The 18,957-nt window shown below is 39.2% G+C and overlaps 3 protein-coding genes across 6 annotated transcripts in view; 1 reads left to right on the top strand and 2 right to left on the bottom strand.

The window, feature by feature from the left end:
- The window catches only part of L2HGDH (L-2-hydroxyglutarate dehydrogenase), a 40,363-nt gene extending 33,416 nt beyond the window's left edge, over window positions 1-6,947 (bottom strand). The window contains exons 1-3 of the mRNA XM_070420006.1: window positions 6,796-6,947; window positions 3,684-3,799; window positions 2,654-2,805 (exon numbers count right to left, since the gene is read on the bottom strand). Of these exons, the coding sequence (XP_070276107.1) occupies window positions 2,654-2,805; window positions 3,684-3,799; window positions 6,796-6,935 (408 nt within the window). The 5' untranslated portion in view covers window positions 6,936-6,947. The remainder of the gene's footprint in view (window positions 1-2,653; window positions 2,806-3,683; window positions 3,800-6,795) is intronic.
- A 158-nt stretch (window positions 6,948-7,105) lies between these two features.
- DMAC2L (distal membrane arm assembly component 2 like) lies at window positions 7,106-17,744 on the top strand. The gene is made up of 5 exons (XM_070420059.1): window positions 7,106-7,168; window positions 12,666-12,777; window positions 13,695-13,903; window positions 14,505-14,676; window positions 15,347-17,744. Exons 2-5 carry the CDS (start codon window positions 12,671-12,673, stop codon window positions 15,477-15,479), a joined length of 621 nt encoding a protein of 206 aa, XP_070276160.1. The 5' UTR covers window positions 7,106-7,168; window positions 12,666-12,670; the 3' UTR covers window positions 15,480-17,744.
- The window catches only part of CDKL1 (cyclin dependent kinase like 1), a 47,949-nt gene continuing 45,171 nt past the window's right edge, over window positions 16,180-18,957 (bottom strand). For all 4 annotated transcript variants that reach the window (XM_070420038.1, XM_070420031.1, XM_070420047.1 and 1 more), the window contains one exon: window positions 16,180-18,890. In XM_070420038.1, the coding sequence (XP_070276139.1) occupies window positions 18,783-18,890 (108 nt within the window). In that variant the 3' untranslated portion in view covers window positions 16,180-18,782. The remainder of the gene's footprint in view (window positions 18,891-18,957) is intronic.

The following is an 18,957-nucleotide window of genomic DNA, read 5'->3' as shown; positions in this document are numbered from 1 at the left end:
CAGGAAACTACTTCTAGTGGCAGGGTCTGTGTGGAAAGGGCAGTAGGCTGGCTGTGAAGGTGTGAAGAAGTCCCTAAAGCAGCCCAAGAAGCAGATGAAGAAAATGGGTGAAGTGGTAAGGCATTCAAGCAGAAACAGAAAGAGGGGCAAAAGGAACTCAAGGAGCTAAAAGTTAAGGCTGTGGGAAAGAAATGCCACACACGGGGAGATTGCACATTTGTAATTAAGAATTCTGGCAAAAAATAAGCTGTTCCTTGTACCTGGGACAATGGTGATCCTTAATCCCATTTCTGTTTAAACATCTGGATTCTCTGCCATAACATGTGTTATCACTTATAGCTAGAATGAAATGTTGTCTTGAAGCCTGTTGTACATTTAATAATAAACTTTTGTAAAACAAAAATCATACTGTGGTTCCTCTTCTCTTTCATTCTCAGCCATTTCTATCTCAGCTGGGAAGCAAACCCAGCCTAAAATCCTGCCAAAGTATACTCTGCAGTCTTTGTTCTCCACCAAATTCTATATCACCTGGAATAAAACCAATTCATCTGGGGGAAAAGGAAAGTGATGATAGACCTAAATGTCAGAGCTAAGGTTGTAACAAAACTCTTCAAAGAAAACATGGGAGTAATGTCCAGCCAATGTGGCTCAGAGGTTGAGTGTCAACTCAGGAACCAAGTCACCAGTTCGATTCCCAGTCAAGGCAATGCCCAGGTTGCGGGCTCGATCCTCAGCAGGGGCATGCGGGTGGCAGCCAATCGATGTTTCTATCTCATAGATGTTTTATCTCTCTGTCCATCTCCCTTCTTCTCTCTCTAAAATCAATAAAAACATATTTTTTAAAAACACACACAAAAAAAATAGGAGTAATTTTTTATGATCTAAGATTAGGCAATGATTTCTTAAGTATGACACTAAAAACACAAGCAACAAAAGAAAAAGAGATAAATTGGACTTCATAAAAATTAAAAACTTCTGTGCTTCAATGGATACTATCAAAAAAGTAAAAATCTACAGAATGGGAGAAAAACTTTAGTATTATTTTTTAAATTACTATTACTATTGTCATTACTATTATTTTATATTAAAAATAAAAATATTTTAATGTTTTACCATTATTTTAGTAAATATCTTGTGGCTAATAAGGGACTGTATCCAGAATATATAAAGGACATGTACAACTCAACAATGAGAAAACACATAACCCAATTTGAAAAGTGAGCAAAAGTTTTTTTTAAATATTTTTTTTTTAATTGATTTCAGAGAGGAAGGGAGCGAGATAGAGATAGAAACATCAATGATGAAAGAGAATCACTGATCAGCTGCCTCCTGCACATCCCCCACTGGGGATTGAGCCCGCAACCTGGGCATATGCCCTTGACCGGAATCGAACCACAGACCCTTTAGTCCGAAGGCCGATGCTCTATCCACTGAGCCAAACCAGCCATGGCTGGGCAAAAGATTTGAATAGACATTTTTTCAAAGATAAATGAATAGCCAATAAGCATATGAAAAGATGCTCAATATCATTAATAATTAGGGAAATGCAAATCAAAACCACAATGACATATACCTCTTCACATCGAGGATGGCTAAAATAAAAAAGACAGATAATAATAGATACTGGTGAGGATGTGGAGATATTAGAATCCTCATTAATTGTTGATGGGAATATAAAACAGTGCAGCACTTTGGAAAACAGTTTGGCAGCTCCTCAAACGTTAAACATGGAGTTACCTACAACCCAGCAATTCCACTCCTAGATACATGTCCGAGGGAAATGAAAACAGGTCCATACAAAAACCTGTATGAATTCCAAAGCAGTGTTATTTATAACAGCCAAAAGGTGGAAACAGCCCAAATGCCCATCAGCTGTAAAATGGATAAACAAACTTTGGTATGCCTACATAAGGAAATACATAAAAAGAATGAAGTATTGATTCATGCTACAAATGAATGAACCTGAAAAATATTATGCTAAGTGAAAGAAGCCAGTCACAAAAGACAACATATTGTATGAATTCATTTACATGAAATGTCCAGAATAGTCAAATCCAGAAAATACATTAGTGGTTGCCAGGGTCTGGGAAGAACTAGGAAGTAGGGGGAGTGGGGAATGACTATCAATGGATATATGGTTTCTTTTTGGGATAATGAATATGGTCTAAAATTAGATAATGGTGATAGCTACACCTTCTGTGACTACACTAAAAACTTGAATTGTATACTTTTAAAGGGTGAATTGTATGGTATGTAAATTATGTCAATATAGCTGTTACTTTAAAAATTACATGGAGTGCCCTGGCTGGTGTGGCTCAGTTGGTTGGAGCCTCATCCTGTACCCAAGTTTCAGGTTCTATCCCCAGTCAGGGTTCATATGGAAGGCAACCGATTAACGTTTCTCTCTCACATCAATGTTTCTCTCTCCCTCTTCCTTCCTTTCTCTATAAAATCATTAAAAACGTACCAAAAAATCTTTTTAATTACATGGAGTTAGTTACACCATCTTTTTAAAAGTTATTCTCTAATATTAGATTTTGCAAATTACTTGATATAAAGAAAGAAAATCCAGGGTTTTAAAAAAATTCAACATTAAACATCGGTAAGAAAATGTTAGTTATAAATAAGTCGAGGTCCTAGTAAAATACCATACCTTGCCACACTGCTTGTAAGAAATTCCCTTTTGGTTACAGTACTCATAGATGAGGGATGCACCCTGTACACATAATTTAGCTTTTAGAGATTCCGGTTTATAATAAATTCCACTATGTATGACACCACTGTTATGTCCAGTCTGGTGAATAGCTACCAAACAAGAGAAACAGGATAAGAGAAAATAAATGACTCATACAAAACCTAAGAAGTGGGGGAACAAACATATTTGAAGCTATCAGACCACATTATTTAAAATTCTTGCAGCCAGAGCACTGGTAAATTCCTCTAGCCGCCATCTTTGTTGACCGTATCACATCCCTCCAACCCACCTTTGATTTTAGTTACAACTTTGGTGCACAAACTCACCTCTCACTTCCAGCAAACCACTTCAAGGGACCATTATGGTTCTCTGCATTCTGCCCCAGGGCCTTGTCTAATGTGGGGAAAGAGAACTCAACATTCCTAGAGGCAACCCTCAACCAATAAGGACAGGAGCTGATGCTGGGAAATGTTTATGTAGCTCCTCAGAGGTTCCAGTAGAATCAAACTCACAACAACTTCAATAAGGTACCCTCATGTGGCTCTCCTTCCTTCCTTCCTTCCCCACCCCCTCACTCCTGTCTCCTAGATAACCTCTCAAGTAAATCACCTAGACCAGTGGTCGGCAAACTCATTAGTCAACAGAGCCAAATATCAACAGTACAATGATTGAAATTTCTTTTGAGAGCCAAATTTTTAAAACTTAAACTATATAGGTACGTACACTGTTATTAACTTAATTAGGGTACTCCTAAGTCTTGGGAAGAGCCACACTCAAGGGGCCAAAGAGCCGCATGTGGCTCGCGAGCCGCAGTTTGCCGACCACAGACCTATACCAAAGTCCTAGTCCCAGACTCTGCTTTATGGAGAACTCAAACTAGCCTACTAACATCGACACTCAGCATAACAGATGCAGATTTGACAAAATAAGCAGGGGTTCAGGATAAGCCTGAAGAGCAGCACTGATAACATACATCAACCATACATACCTAATTCTTTCTCCTTTTCCAGAACACCAATGGAAAGTGTTGGATGTCGTAGGATGAGTGCTCTGGCAGAGGCAAGCCCCACAATTCCGCCACCGATAATGACTACATCAAATGAGCTTCAAGAGAAAATCACTTTTAAAATAATGCACGTTTATATCATCACATGCAACATTTTTATCATCCATGGACAATTAATTAAACTATTAATTTGTAATCATTAAAAGCAAATATTTATTGGGTTTTGTGCTATTTGGCTTCATGCTCATGAAGACATCCTTCAAAGTAACCTGCATTGCTGGTCAGTAGTATAATCAGCTCCACCCAGCAGGCAGGGTGGCTAGTTGATCAAGCTGCTCTAAATCCCCACAGTACTCTGCCTGGGCCAGCTACATGTGTTAAGCATCACACTCTTCTCTACCATCTATTCTTTTAAAATTCAAGTGCAGTATTCTTGAGGATTAGCTAACACATTAAGCCTTCAACACCTTGGTATGCAACAATTTATCTTTTTTTTCTGTTAAAAAAATAACAGCCAGTAGGTTCAGAACCACAATTTTAGCCACGACAAACCCTGATTATACAACCATTTTAAAAATTAGAAAGGCCTTGTAAAGTCTAATGCAATGAGGCGTGTAAAAGATTCCTTTTAGCACTGACCTTAGGTTTTAGAGAAATATGGACACCCTTGCTTCTTCCCCTCCCCCCATTTAATCCCCTCCTGTATTATATTATTTTGATGCAAATCTTAAACATCATCTGTAATTATTTTAATATATTATTTCTAAAAGGCCTCTTCAAAACACACACATACCATTATTCTAACTAAAAAAATTTAACAAAAATGTTTTATATAATCAAATATTCACTATAAAACTTTTGGAAGAAAACACAGGAAAAAAAATCTTTGTGATGTAGGGCTAGGTGAAAGTTTACACCAAAAACATGATCCATGAAAGAAAAAATTGATTAGCTGTACTTCATCAAAATTAAAAACTTTTGCTCTGCAAAAGATCCTGTTAAGAGGATAAGAATAAAACCAACAAATTGGGGGGAAATACTTGCAAACCATTTATCTGACAAAGTACTCTATCTAGAATATCTATTAAGAACTTTCCAAAGACACTGGGGGGTAGGGGAGGCCAGGGGATTGTCAAGGGCGGGAAAAAAAAAAGGAGACATATGTAATACTCTTTGTAATACGTTAAGCAATAAAACAATAAAAAAAAAACTTTTCAAATAAACAAGCCATTTAGAAAATGGGCAAAAGATATGAACAAACATATCATCAAAGAGGACAGGTATACAGGTGGCAAATAAGCACATGAAAAGATATTCAATTCCATTACTCATTAGGGAAATGCAAATTAACTACAATGACAGATCACTACACTCTTATCAAAATGGCTAAAATTAAAAAAAAAAGTGATTATACCAAATGCTGGCGAAGATGAGGAAGAACTGAATCACTCACATATTACTGGTAGGAATGTAAAATAACAGTCACTCTGAAAAAAGAATATGGCAGTTTCTTAAAAAACTATACTGTAGGTCTTCGTGCCTGCATTTACCCCAGAGAAAGGAAAAATTATGCTCATACAAAGACTGTACATAAATATTTATAGCAGCTTTATTCGTAGCCAAAAACTGGAAACAACCCAGATATCCTTCAACTGGTGAATGGTTAAAAAAAAAGTGATACATCCATACCATGTAATGCTACTCAACAATTAAAGGGAATCACTATTCATATAGGTAACACTTAGATGGATCTCAAGGTGAAAAAAAGCCAATCTCAAAAGATTACATACTGTGTAATTCTACTTACAGAACATTCTCAAAGTGAAAAATTATAGAGCTGGGGAATAGATTAGTGGTTGCCACAGGTTAGGAAGTGGTTAGAAAGGTGTAGAGATGGGATGTGAATATAACACAAGTGATATTTTTGTATTGACGGAATATTTGTTTCTGAATTGTGGTGGTAGTTACACAAAATAACACATAATTGCATAGAAACATACACACACACACAAATGAGTGCATGTAAAACTGATGAAATCTGAACAAGGTTTATGGATTGAACCGATGTCAATTTCCTGGTATTGATATGGTACTATAGTTATGTAAGATGTTATCATTGGGGTAAATGAGAGTGCTGCTTTGTTGAAAACTTCTATAAAAGTATAAACAAAACCTTCCCTAAGCCTACGTTTCTTCCCTTAAGAAAAGCTTCCCCAAATCTTGTCCCATTCTAATCCCCCTCCAATACAGTAACATACAGCAACCAGAGTAAATTTTTGAAAGATCAGCATCCAATCACTCCCTCTTCTTAACAACCCTTTAAAAGCTTCCCAACGCTCTTAGAATAAAATTTGCTGTGCAATTAAAATAAAATAAAACCCCTGTTGTGAGGTAGCCCCTCTCCTGGTGTCCTTCCACACCATCTCTGACGCTAAGCTCCAGTCACACTCAACTTCTTAATTCTCGAAACAGCCAAGCTTCCCAGCTTCGCATAAACCATCATCTCTAAAGAAAGCAGAGAAAAACAGTGGTTTCCAATGTGACCTCCAAACTTTAAATCACAGGACACTGGATTCTGCAGGCTTCGACTAGCCTCTGAGCTGCTTCTCAGTGAGGTAACTCTGCGCAGTGTCTGCCTGGAACTGATTGAAGACTGGATCCAGATCTTCCAAGTAGCACCCGAGATGCCAGCTAATAAACAGCCTTATTTGATTGCTTGCAGTGGGCAAGGTCCTTGAACGCTCAAAACGATCACCTGCGGGCGAGCCTAGGCACCCATTCACAACCGAACCTTCAAGGAGCTCAAGCAAACCCGCCCGGAGTGAAATAGGACGTGGAGGGGTTGTGTGCAAAGACAGGCTGTAGTAGCCCTCTACTCAGCGCTCTCATTCTTCTCCTCCCGCCCACAAACACGACGAATAAATCCTGCAGGTGGCTCCTGAGACCCGAGCGTGGAGCCCGTGCTCCGCAGGATCTCGACCTTCTCTCACGCCGGGGGCACGGGAGTAAGAAGCACCTCCCCTGGGCACAGGTCCAGCAAGAAGCACCTCGAAGATGCAGCGTAGGCGGCGGGGGCGGGCCGGCGGCTACTCACCTAGTGCTGGCGCCGCGGGCATCCTGGCACAGCGGCCGCGGCCTGCCCAGCGCGGGCCCGCACGCCGCGGGGATGCCCCTGGGGGAACCTCCGCGGGCCCAGCCGCAGGCCGTGCCCAGGTAACGCAGCGCGGGGACCATCGCCTGCGTCCCCTCCCCTGCCTCAGCCCCAGCGTGGCCAGTGGAGCAGGACACTCCGCAGGGTCCGCGGTGCCCTCTAGCCCCGCCTCCCGCGCACGGACCAATGAGGCGCGCGCCTTCGCTCCACGTGGGAGGGCTGCCAGTGACCAATGGGCGCGCGCGGCGGAGGGCGAAGGGCAGGCCGGCGCAGCCGTACAAGCCGGGACGCTCGCTCGCTCCCTTCCTGCGACGCAGTGAGTTGAGGAGCTGGGCCCGAGCGGGACGGGCCTAGGGTGGTGGTTTCACGCTGCCCTTTCCCTTCTCCGCGCGCCGGGCTTACCGACAACCTGCCCTGCCGCGTCGCGGGGTCTGACCTTGGACGTCCACCGGCTGCGGGGCCCGGGAAGAAAGTCTGGGCATGATTATAGTGAAAACTCGTTTGGGCGGGCCCAGCGGCCTCCCTTCCTTCGGTTCGGCCCCGCCCAGCCCCGTGGGCTCCCGGGCTCCGGCCCTGATCAGCGCGCGCCGGCCGGCCTTAGCCCGCGCTCCGGACGGAGGCCCTTAGAGCCCCGCGGCCTTCTTTTGTGGGGCTCCCGCGCGGCCATTCATCCGGCTATTTAGGGTCCTGTAAATACCGCCTCGATGACCCAGGCCCCGCTCGGCCTCGGCCATCGTTTAGCGACCGGTTTCCTGGTCGTTAACACGGGGCCGAGATACAGTTTTCAGTACCCGGCGCGGGCCTGGGAATACCGACTTCCTGTGCAGGGCACACCTCCCGTGAACTTTCCTGAAAAGTGCGGGAGGTGGGCTGGAATCTCTCAAATACCTTATTACTCTAAAACTATGTAATGATGATCACCTGCCAGCTTAACACCGTGCTTCACGGCAGGTGAACGCGTGTCGGGTCAGAACAGCGGAACAGAACAATAGAATGGTACCGCCTCATGGCCGGAGGGACGCTACCAGCGGGTTTGGATTTGGTTCCAGGCCTGGGGGGGCTTCTGGAGCCTCTTCGCCTCTGTGCCCGCCCGCCCGCCCATGAACTAGGACTAATGTCGGGTCTCCCTCATAAGGCTCATCAGCTCTTAGCACAGCGAATACTCGAATACCCGGTAGTTGTCATGCTCGAAATGGCTTTAACCTTGGGATAGTTGTACATGTTCTGCTTCATTTGTGCAAACAATTAGAATGTTACCTGCTTGTCCCATCACAATTTATTTTCAAGGGATGGTTATTTTTGAAATTCTTAAAAAATTTTTGAGATAATTGTAGATGTCCATGCAGTTGTAAGAAACAGTAGAGATTCTGTGTACCGTTTGCTCAGACTCCCTCAGTGATAACATCTTGCAAAACTGTGGCACATTACAACCAGGAAGTTGACATTGACACCATCCATCGGTCTTATTTAGACTTCCCCAGTGTTACATGTATGTGTGTATTTAGTCCCACATAGTTTTCATCGCGTGTGTGGGTCCTTGTACCCACTCCCAGGGTCAAGCTACAGCACAGCTGCAGCACAAGAATCCCTCCCTGCCCTCGTATAACCGCACCTCCCTACCGCAGGGCACCCCTTCCCCAGGCTCTTCTCCCTTTCTAAAATTGTGTCACTTTAAGAATTTATATAAACAGAATGATACTGTATTTAACTTTTGGGAAACTGGCTTTTTGCATAATCCCCTGAGGTCCATCTCAATTGTCGCATGTATTCATGGCTCATTCCTTCTTACTGTCCAGTAGTAGTTCATGGTACCGCAGTATGTTTACCCCACTAAAGGATATCTGAGTTGTTGCCAGTTTTTAACTACTTTTGAATAAAGCTGCTGTTAACATTAATGTGAAGCTTTTTATGTATGAACCTATTTTTGTTTGCCTGGGAGAAATTCCCAAGCGTACAATTGCTGGGTCATATGATAAGCACCTGTTTATTTTGATAAGAAACTGCCAAACTGCTTTTCCAAAGTGGCTGCACCTTTATACATTTCCACCAGCAATATTCGAGTGATCCACCTTCTCCTGAGGATATTTTTCCATTGATTTTTAGAGCGAGTAGAAGGGAAGGGGAGAGACAGAAAAACATCAATGTGAGAGAGACACATCGATTGGTTGCCTCCCTCACTCGCCCCAACCAGGGCCTGCAACCGAGGTTCGTGTCCTTGCTGGAATTGAACCCAGGACCCTTCAGTCCTCGGGCTGATGCTTTATTCACTGACCCAAACCAGTAGCGCGGTGTCACTATTTTTTATTTTAATCATTCTGATAGGTATGTAGTGGAGATGGTTATTTTTATTTATTTATTTTTATTTTCTAAAGTTTTACACTTGTCTTCTTTTTCCCCAATTGACACACCTCCTCCCCCCACCAAGATGGTTATTTTTTAGTTTGCACAGATGTAGTAGTTGATTTGTTACTAGATTGAATACAGCATTAGACACTTCCAGGGTCTGTGATCAGACTTTCATGGGCCATAGTAGCTTTTTATTGCTCTGATTTTGAGCATGGGTTTCTTAGTTTAACAAGGTAAAAGCACTCCAATACACATGCTCTTTTTATAAAAATTTTTTTCTGCTTACCCTCTCCCCTTTCAATTAAGTAATTTCAAATCAAGAGCTCACCTTACATTTATACACCCTGTGAGATATTTGGCTAGCTAGAGACATTTGTGTTCACAACACCACCCTCAGCTGCGAGGTCTGGCCTCTAAGTCATAAACATAATTGCAAGTTTTAGAAACATCAGTTATAAATTTATGGCTCTAAGCCATGTTCTGATAGTAAGAAGGTCTTTTTAAGTTATTTTAATTCCTGAATTATTTATTGCAGCAGTAATTTAGTAGTAATTTTTAACTTGCTTTTAACTGGTTTCTTTTAATCCATTAGAGTTAAATTCACCAACTCACCACTAGAGGTCTCCTCTTTCCATATAGAAAGCATTCCCAGAGGTAGCTTGAATTCCTTAGAAATTGCTAAATTTAATTAGCAAGTCACACTTGAGAATGTAAAAACCTACCAATTTATTTTTTATCTTTATTGATAAATAAACATTTGATTTTCATGTTTAAATTATTTTAATATAATATCTAGTATTTTTAGAAATCATAGCTGAAGTAGCAAATTTGGCCTTTTCTTTAAGCTGAATTATAAGGTGGGCCAAAATAAGTCAAAGTCCATCAGTTTTCAGAGAACACTCAAATTTACCTGCTTAATAACAGTTTCTCTGGTTTTTACCTTTCTCCATGGAAATACATCAATCATTAAAGACTATTAGCAAATATTCATTAAACTCTTGCATTGTGCTAGGTACTAAGCAAAATGGAAATGAATAAGATGTGATCCTTGGTCTTTCTTTTGCTCTGCATACTTTTCTTTTTCTGCCTAACGAAACTTTTAATCATCCTTTAAGAGCCATCCCAAAAGAAAACTCTTTTAGGCTCTGACAGAACTTGTTCATACCTCTACTAAGACACCATGTTGCATGTTATTTCTTTATGTCTTCTGCCTTCATTAGACTATACATTCTATGAGGACAGGAACCATATCTTTGTCTCTGTTGTTTTGTTTGGTTTTTCTATCTTCCCATTATATCTCTTGAACTAGGTATAGCAGACATTCAATAAATATTTATTGAGTGAATGAATAGATGGATGGATGAAGGTGGCATTTGACTAAGGTCTTGAAGTTGGGTAAGATTTCCATAGACAGGATTGGGTGGGTGGGGAGGAATGGTAAATAGAGGGCACAGCCTGAGTTGAATTGAAGCTAGAAAGTCCAGATTCATAAATGAGGTTGGCAGCCAATGGAGTTATTAGAGGTGGACACAGGTGGAGGGAGCTTTAACAAAAAGCTGGGAAGGGCTGAGAACGTAGAAGTGATAGCCGGGGGAAGGGAAAGTTTGCAGTAATGCAGGCAGAGTGATGGTGGAAAAGGGAGGGGGTGGGTAGGTGATTCCAGATTCTGTCCTCAGACCTCATCTCTCACTGTTCCACAACCTCCACATCCTCAGTCACTTCCTCAGCTCTGAGGTGGTTCCCACTCAGGCCTCTTTCTAGTCCTCCCTTTTTCCCTGAGTTGCAGGATCATCTTATGACCAAGGAAAGAGCTCTGGACTGGTAGTAGCCAGAATTAGGTTCAAGTTTCAGCACTGCCACCAATTAGCCATGAAACACTGGGCAAGTCCTTTTAAACACATGCATTTATTAAAACCCCACCTTGTTCTGGAAAGGATGTAGGGTGTCAGCAAGTTACTTAATATCAGGGCTTCAGTTTCCTTGTCTCTAAATGAGGTGACGTGGAGACAGTGTAGTCTAGGTGATCTGAGTTCCTTCCAGCTCTACCATTCTAATCACTGATTCTAATCACTTGTCGGTCCTCTCCTCTTAGAAGTTCTGCCAACACTTCATATTTAGAATATGAAAAACTGGGGAATAAACCACAACCCTGTCCTTCTGACATTGATTTCATAATGGCACCATCATCCAACCAGTGACTCAGGAGCAAAACAGTGTCATCTTCAGTTTCTCTGGCCCTCGCCCCTATAATCTCATTTACTGAATCATGTGGGATCTATTCTGCAATGTCATTCCAATTCTCCTCTCCCCCAGCCCCCCACCCTGGCCGTTTCCCATGGCCACATGTAGTTGAAGCCCTTGTTAGCTGTCTTTCTGTCCGGTGCTAGTGTACTCGATCTTGATGTTGCTGTTTGAGTAGTATTCCTGAATCATAGTTCTAAAAATGCCAGTGTTCTGTGCTAAAACTTCAGTGACTTCCAACCACCTGCAGAAGAAAGTCAAAATTTCCTGGCTGATTATGCCAGACCCTTTCTGATGTGACTGTGTAAATTGTCTCCTCATTACGTACCCTCATAAGCTAACCAAACTGAAATGCATCATGACTTCAATGTCCCTGCCTCAGCTAATCACCTGGATTATTGAAATTCTGGTCTGTTCTTATTTTAACTTTTGAAGTACTTATCAGACAATATCTTTTATTTTAACTACTTGGTAACTTGTTTTCGCTCACTCCACTCTGCCTTAAGTTGTTAGTTCCTCAAAGGCAGAGACCAAGTTTCATTTCTCAGTGTTTCCCCCACACCTGGCATACTTCTAGAGAAACTTGAATTGACATAAATCAAATTGAGATCCATTTTAAAAATCACTTCCTCAACTCATGGTTATAGGTTTTTACATCTGGAAGTCATCTGTGCACATCATCTCTTTTTACAAATGAGAAAACCAAGGGTCAGAGAGGTGAAGTTACTTGCCCAGTCTTTCCCAGCTGCCCTGACACAGCTCTTTGCACTGTTCTGGTGACACTATTTGCACTCTTGTCATAGGAAGATCTGTTTCCATGGCACTTCTTCCTTCCTGGATATAACTGTGTGGACCGCAGCATATTGCTCCGGAGGTGATTTTAGTTTGCCATTTTGATACTGGAAATGTAGATTGGGAGTGGGGTTGTTTCAGTAATTTTATATGGACACCAGGTGGCAACAGTGCAGACAGGATAGAACAGTGGAACTTAATATCAAGGTTGGAAGGAACCACAGAGGTTTTTTTGTTTGTTTGTTTGTTTGTTTTTGTAGCAAAAGAAACTGGGAAACTGAGACAGGAGTGACTTCTTCAATAGAGATTGAGAGGCAAGGGAGTCATCAGCTTTATTGGCACAGCATCATTGACTGAAGTTGTGAAGTGACTATATGTACATGACTCTGATTGCCAGTTGATGATCAAATAGTAATACTGTGTTGTGTTTCTAGATCAAATGATGCTGTTTGGAAAAATTTCCTGGCAGTTGTGTGGCTTAAAGAAACTCCCATGGTCATGTGACTCCAGATACTTCTGGGGCTGGTTGAATGCAGTATTTAATAAGTAAGTTACTCTAATTAAAATGAAGAAATGTGAGAATTGTTAAAGATAGATGAATTCGCAATAGTTATTTGGTTATTTCTTGTATTCCAAATGATTTTTTTGCATAGTGTGTGCAGTATGAGCCTCATTTTGTTTAAAAACAAATAAAATATATACACAAATTGAATAAAGACCCAAAAATAGATGATAAAATATTAACATGACTGGGTTGCAGGATGTCAGTGACTTTTATCCTATTTGGCTTTTCCATGCCTTTCAAGTTTCCTAAAATGAACATTTATTATTTTTATAATCAGAAAAGCTCAGTAAATGTAATTTTAGAATATTTAACTCTATGGCTTCTTAATGGATGTAGTTAGCCTTTTGAATACTATGAAGGCAACTCAAGTTTTTAAAAAATGTGTGGCATGCTTAGAAGCATCATTTTCAAACTGAAGAAGCTAATTTCCTCATTGCTTAATATAGCAACAACACCATTGACTAGAGAAAAAGGCATATATAAAAATTAATGTCACTTAATAAGATTAATTTGAACATAGGTTCAAAATTATTCCCTTTAATCTTTTATCATTAATAAAAACAATAACCAAGTGTATCATTCTTTTGATACAAGTTATTGAGTACTTCCTGGTGTCAAGCACTGTGCTACATCTGAATCAATGAAGACTCACTTCTGCCTGATAAACTCATATAAAAATAATATGCCTTCACAGAGTTCACTTGGAAACAAAAATAAAGCAAGAAAGGTAGCAGGTAGAGTCATTGTATGTTTTTTTTTTTGACATGGATCTCACTAGTATACTTGTTTCCCTCAGTCATTTGAAATGAAAAGTCTTTTCTGTATTTATGTTGATGAATATAGTTAAAAAGCTAATGATTATAGTAAAAGCTAACTGCTTTTGTTTTCTTTCCAATAGAGTAGATCGTGAACGCATCAAGGAAGTTGGCCCCGAAAGGGCTGCCTCCGAGTGGCTGCTTCGCTGTGGGGCCATGGTGCGCTATCATGGGCAGGAGAGGTGGCAGAAGGACTACAACAACCTCCCAACAGGCCCTCTGGACAAATACAAGATCCAGGCCATCGATGCCACTGACTCTTGTATCATGAACATTGGATTTGATCATCTAGGTAACTAGCCTATCATTTGCTTATGAAAAATGCAGGTAATTTACAGTGACATTTTGTTGCAGTTGAATATTATAGTCGTAGATATGTTCTTTTTGCCTTTTCAATATCATCCAGTTTGTTTCTTCTTATGTATAATATTTTTAAATTAGAGGTTACAAGCACCTTCCTCTCCTTTCTCCCCTTACTAAGTTTGTCTCTACATGACTTTATTCTGTGGCTTATTGACTTAAAATTCAAGCCTTGTTTGTCAAACTGTCTGTCAAACTTTTGTCATTGAGAGATCCTCGATGATGTAGGAATAATTCTATCCACACAGCTTCTGCTTGGGTGGTTCTCCCCCGCACCCACGCCCTCCCACCCCCCACCCCCGGCCAGTGCCTGGATGTTTCACTGCAAAATGGTCCTGTCAGCACAACTTGTATAGTGAATACCATGTATAGTTATTAAGGTGACTAATTGTTCCAGTTTTCCTGGGAGGTTTCCCAGAGGTTTCCCAGGACATAGGACTTTCAATCCTAAAGTCAGAACAGCCCTGGGAAAACTAGGAGAGTTGGTTATTTTAATGGTAAAACAGGTTCTTCAACTGCTCTTTTCCTCCCAGAGGGCCTACAGCATGTTGAAAAGATAAGGCTATGCAAGTGTCATTATATCGAGGATGACTGTTTGGAGAGAATTAGTCAACTTGAAAATTTACAAAAAAGTTTGTTGGAAATGGAAATAATTTCATGTGGGAATGTCACAGACAAAGGCATCATTGCTTTGCAAAATTTAAGGTAGGTGGTCAGTGCCAAAATGGAAACTTGATAATGATGTTAAGGTGAAAAATCAGAATTTAAATCAGTTGAGGGATGGTGTCTTGTTTTGAAAAATAAAAGAAAATGACTTAACTTTCATCTTTAATACTTTAAAACAGTTGAAATGATCAACTTTACTACATTATGGTTTTATTGCATTTTTTAGGGATATTGCTTAAAAAATTAAATCTAAGTAAAGTTCCTAGCATGGTGCCAACTACAGTAAGCTCTCAAACATTAGCTATTATGCTTCCTCTCCACTTTTTAAATTAATTTCTTCCATGTTTTGCCAATAACCTATCACAGGAAGTTTGAGAAATTTTAAACATTAGAACCAAAAATACTAAATTATTTGTTTCTTACATTAGTTGAGGCTTCAAGGCTTCATCTTGAATTCCTTTAAGAACTTTGCTAATTTGTTTCCCTTTCTGGGTTAAGATTCATATTTTCTCTCTCTCAGGCAAAGGTATTCTATGCCATAATATACATATAGTATTTGGAAAGATTCAGCTAGAATTATTGATGTAATTCTGAACAATGAATATACATATTCTGACTGTAGTTTTTTCTAAAAGTCAATAAATCAAGTTTAGTTTTAATGCTATAAGAGTAAAGGCCAAATTGAAGTAACTTCTTTCTTTTTTTACAGAAACCTCAGGTATTTGTTGCTAAGTGATCTTCCTGGAATAAGAGAGAAAGAAAACCTTGTTAAAATCTTTAAGGCATTACTACCTTATCTGGAACTAAAATTAGACTTGAAGCAAAATAATCATCATCAATAACTGCCTTATTCAATATAAAGTATCATTTAAAATTGATCCTAAACAGCAACGAATATTATGTAAGCATCAATAGAACTATAAGGATGTCATATCATGATATTTTAAAAGCAGAAAGTCCATCATGTAGAAAATAAATATTCAGATGAGACTCATTAAAGTTACTAAACTGAAGTGATGCAAACTAGGTAACATTTTAATTCTAATTTACTCATTTTATATAGATATCTCGATGTAGATACTGACTTAGAATTCTTTAAAGACATTTAAATGTACAACACAGATATTCTTGATTGTATTTTAACAGTAATTTATGTTACACTTTAAAGTTATTGAAGCATGTTACTATAAATGTATAATTTTGGAAAACTGAAAGCTAAATTTCAGATTCATTGAAGTCAATTACGCCAAGAAGTCGGTAGTTGTGGAGGCATTCATATTGCTCTCAGGATTTGCATGCCTTTCTCATAATTCTGCATTCCTATGTTTTTCATACTTACACCCTTTCTCTGAATGAGTAGTTTCTGGCTAACTTGTCTATTTGCTAAGCTTAGTCTGGTATTTTATTATAAGTAGACACAAATACTTGGCTGAATTCAAATAGTTCTGCTGATTGCATTAGAATAGAGGGAACAATCATGAAGACCAGCACTTACTTTTTGCTTAAATTAAAAAATTGCTATAAACAGAAAACTTTAACATGTGAATCATAAATGAATTTTTATTTCCCCATATACAGTGGATATTATTTCCTGTGAGCTCAAGGATACCATAAAGACAAAATTCATTTTATATCTGGAAAACAGTGTTAAAGATTATTAAGTAGATAAAAATATATCTTTATTTTTTACCTGCTTAAAGTGGCCCTGATTCAGTTATTGTTAGTTATATGCCAACTTGTTTGTGGATTTCTGTACATTTGGTTTGAATATAACTTTGCAAATAATGTCAAAATAAACACTTTCTATCATACAGAATTTAGGTAGAAAAATGAATTTTAATTGTGTTCAGAAACTAGCTTATATAAATAGCACATACCATAAATGATACACTATTTACTAATATAATTGCCACTGTCATTTTAAAAAATCAGAAATCAGTACATTTACAAAAAAGACAAGGATATAGAATAGTTTCATGTGAAACAGTGGTGATTCCATGTGAAGAAAGGATTACAGATATGGTTAACCATAAGCATACATTTAATAGAACTCATAAAAAATAAGCACTTCTGTCTCGTTTGTTTGATTATTGTATGATGAAGCAACTGATTCACCACAGTTTAGTCTGGAGCTACTTTTCTATTCTGAGTGGTTTTCTGTAAAACTATTAGATTAATTAGGCAGTTATAGTCATCTGCCTTGTCAAGTGCATTGTTTTGTGTTAAGGAAAAGAAGAAAAACACCAAACGTAAGCTAGTCACAGAAGTTGGATATCCTTCTTTGTCCTTTGAATCAAGGCTACATAACAAGAATGAGTTAATACTGGGATTAGTCAGCTTACTATCAGCTCTACGCAAGAAGCTACATACATCAGGAAGACTATGGATATCATTAAATTGGCTGGACAGCCAAAATGATTGAACAGTTGTCAGAATTTGGTGGATTACTTAGCTGTAAGTAGTAAGGTCTAATGCTCTCATGAAGAAAATTAACATAGCAGTAAACTGAGGGTGTAGAAGAAATGTTTCGAAGATACAGTCAATACAACTTTTAAAACCATGGCTGAGAACTGCTAGGAAATAGTAGCATCACATCAACCAAAAATGGCTGAGTTACAAGAAACAGAATTTTATATTGCCCTTGTGTCCAGGTGACAAGGATGAAAAAGCTGTTTTTATAGGAGCAATAGGCCAAAGCAGAGCTAATTTTGTCATTTTAAGTATCACTGTGCAAAGCTAGGAATCCTTAGTAATACATTTTTTTTTAAATCCTCACTGGAGGATATTTTTTTCATTGGTTTTTAGAGAGCGAGTGGAAGAAAGGGAGGGAGGTAGAGAAAGTGAGAGAGACACATTGATGTGAGAGAGACACTCAATTAGTTCCTCCTGCACACACCCCAACCAGGTCAGGCCAGGGATCCAATCTGCAACCCAGGTATGTGCCCTTGACCGGAAATGGTACCTGAGACCCTTCGATGCTCAGGCTGACGATCTTTACCACCCATCAGCACTTAGACTACATTTTTATTATTAGTTATCATAGTGTACACACGCACACACAGAGTGGGGCAAAAGTAGGTTTACAGTTATGAAAACATGAAACTCAGTTTATTCTTATATTATTATTGTATTGTTTTCTATACAAGCAACTGTAAATTTACTTTTGCCCCACCCTGTGTGTATATGTATTAGGTTTACAACCTAATGTCTTTCATGACCCAAGTAAAAGCTCACAAGCAATTTCTTCCAAAACCCAGATCCCTATAACCCTACCTGCAGATCTGTCTCCAAGCCTGAGGCTGAGCTGGAGAGAATGAAGTTCTAAATGCTTTTAGGCTGGCAGGTGTAGTTCTTGCCAAGCCTATAGGTTTTGTTCTACTCCCTGATCACCTTGGCAGCTGCCAATCTTCATGCCATTGTTAGCAAGGGGAATTGAGTGAACAAATGTAGATGGATATAGTAAACCCATCTTGCCTGAAAAAGTGACAAAGATGAATCCTTTACTAAAGGTAAAGACAAAAGTACATGGGGAAAATATCTATAAACATATCACTAAATATATAAGCATATGCTAGTCTTTTGTGATAATCCATGATATTAAATATTTTGAACAACTCTTAAATATTCCAAAAAATGGTTTAAATTTTTAAAAACCAAGAGATAGAGCAAGCAGGAAATGGGATTTTAAGTATTTTGATTTCAAGAACAAAAACTCTTTTTAAATATGATGTTGAAGCAGTCTGAAAAAGCAGGAGATAGGATCCAAGGAAATACATTTGGGTGTTTTGTAATCTATTTTTCACTTGTTGCATATTGTACAACTGAAGCATAAATCTTTTTTATGTGACTAGTTTTGCCAGAGGAATGGGCAGTAGATACTATTTATATGTCTGTCCATAAGTCCAGCTACTTAGATACAACAAAAACACAAGTGGAAATCAAAACGAGTTTTTCCTTTCTGTTCTGGATACCATCATCAAGCATGGAAGATTGCTTCTGGAATTTCCCTTCACATCTTGCCAAGTGGCTTCCTCCAGTTAGTTACTTATGTTTTCTCAACATTGTGATGGTCTTCAGTCAAATGTATGTTATATTTTCTTGGGGGTTATTGATCAGTTCTTTTTTGTCATCCATCTCCAAGCTCCTTAAATGTTTGGAAAATGGTAGTTAAGTTTCTTGGTATTATAGTAGTACTTCTTATTATCCAAAGCTGGAAGGATGCTGCTGCCAGTCAACTGAGGTAGGTTCTGAAACTGAAAATACAACACATAGAATTAGGTTCAACACCATACACTTCTTTCATTGTTGATAACACATCAC

This window comes from Myotis yumanensis, unplaced genomic scaffold (genome assembly GCF_028538775.1).
Source record: "Myotis yumanensis isolate MYYU_CA2020_CCGP unplaced genomic scaffold, mMyoYum1.0.hap1 SCAF_1, whole genome shotgun sequence".
In the NCBI taxonomy this organism is placed as follows: Eukaryota; Metazoa; Chordata; class Mammalia; order Chiroptera; family Vespertilionidae; genus Myotis; species Myotis yumanensis.
Note: the sequence above shows the minus strand (reverse complement) of the source record. Positions and strands in the feature narration are given on the sequence as shown.

Coding starts and splice junctions, on each gene's coding strand:
- DMAC2L (XM_070420059.1), top strand. CDS start 12,671: ATGATGCTGTTTGGAAAAATTTCCTGGCAGTTGTGTGGCTTAAAGAAA. Junction 12,778..13,694: donor TTGAATGCAGTATTTAATAA/GTAAGTTACTCT, acceptor TCTTTCCAATAG/AGTAGATCGTGAACGCATCA. Junction 14,677..15,346: donor ATTGCTTTGCAAAATTTAAG/GTAGGTGGTCAG, acceptor CTTTTTTTACAG/AAACCTCAGGTATTTGTTGC.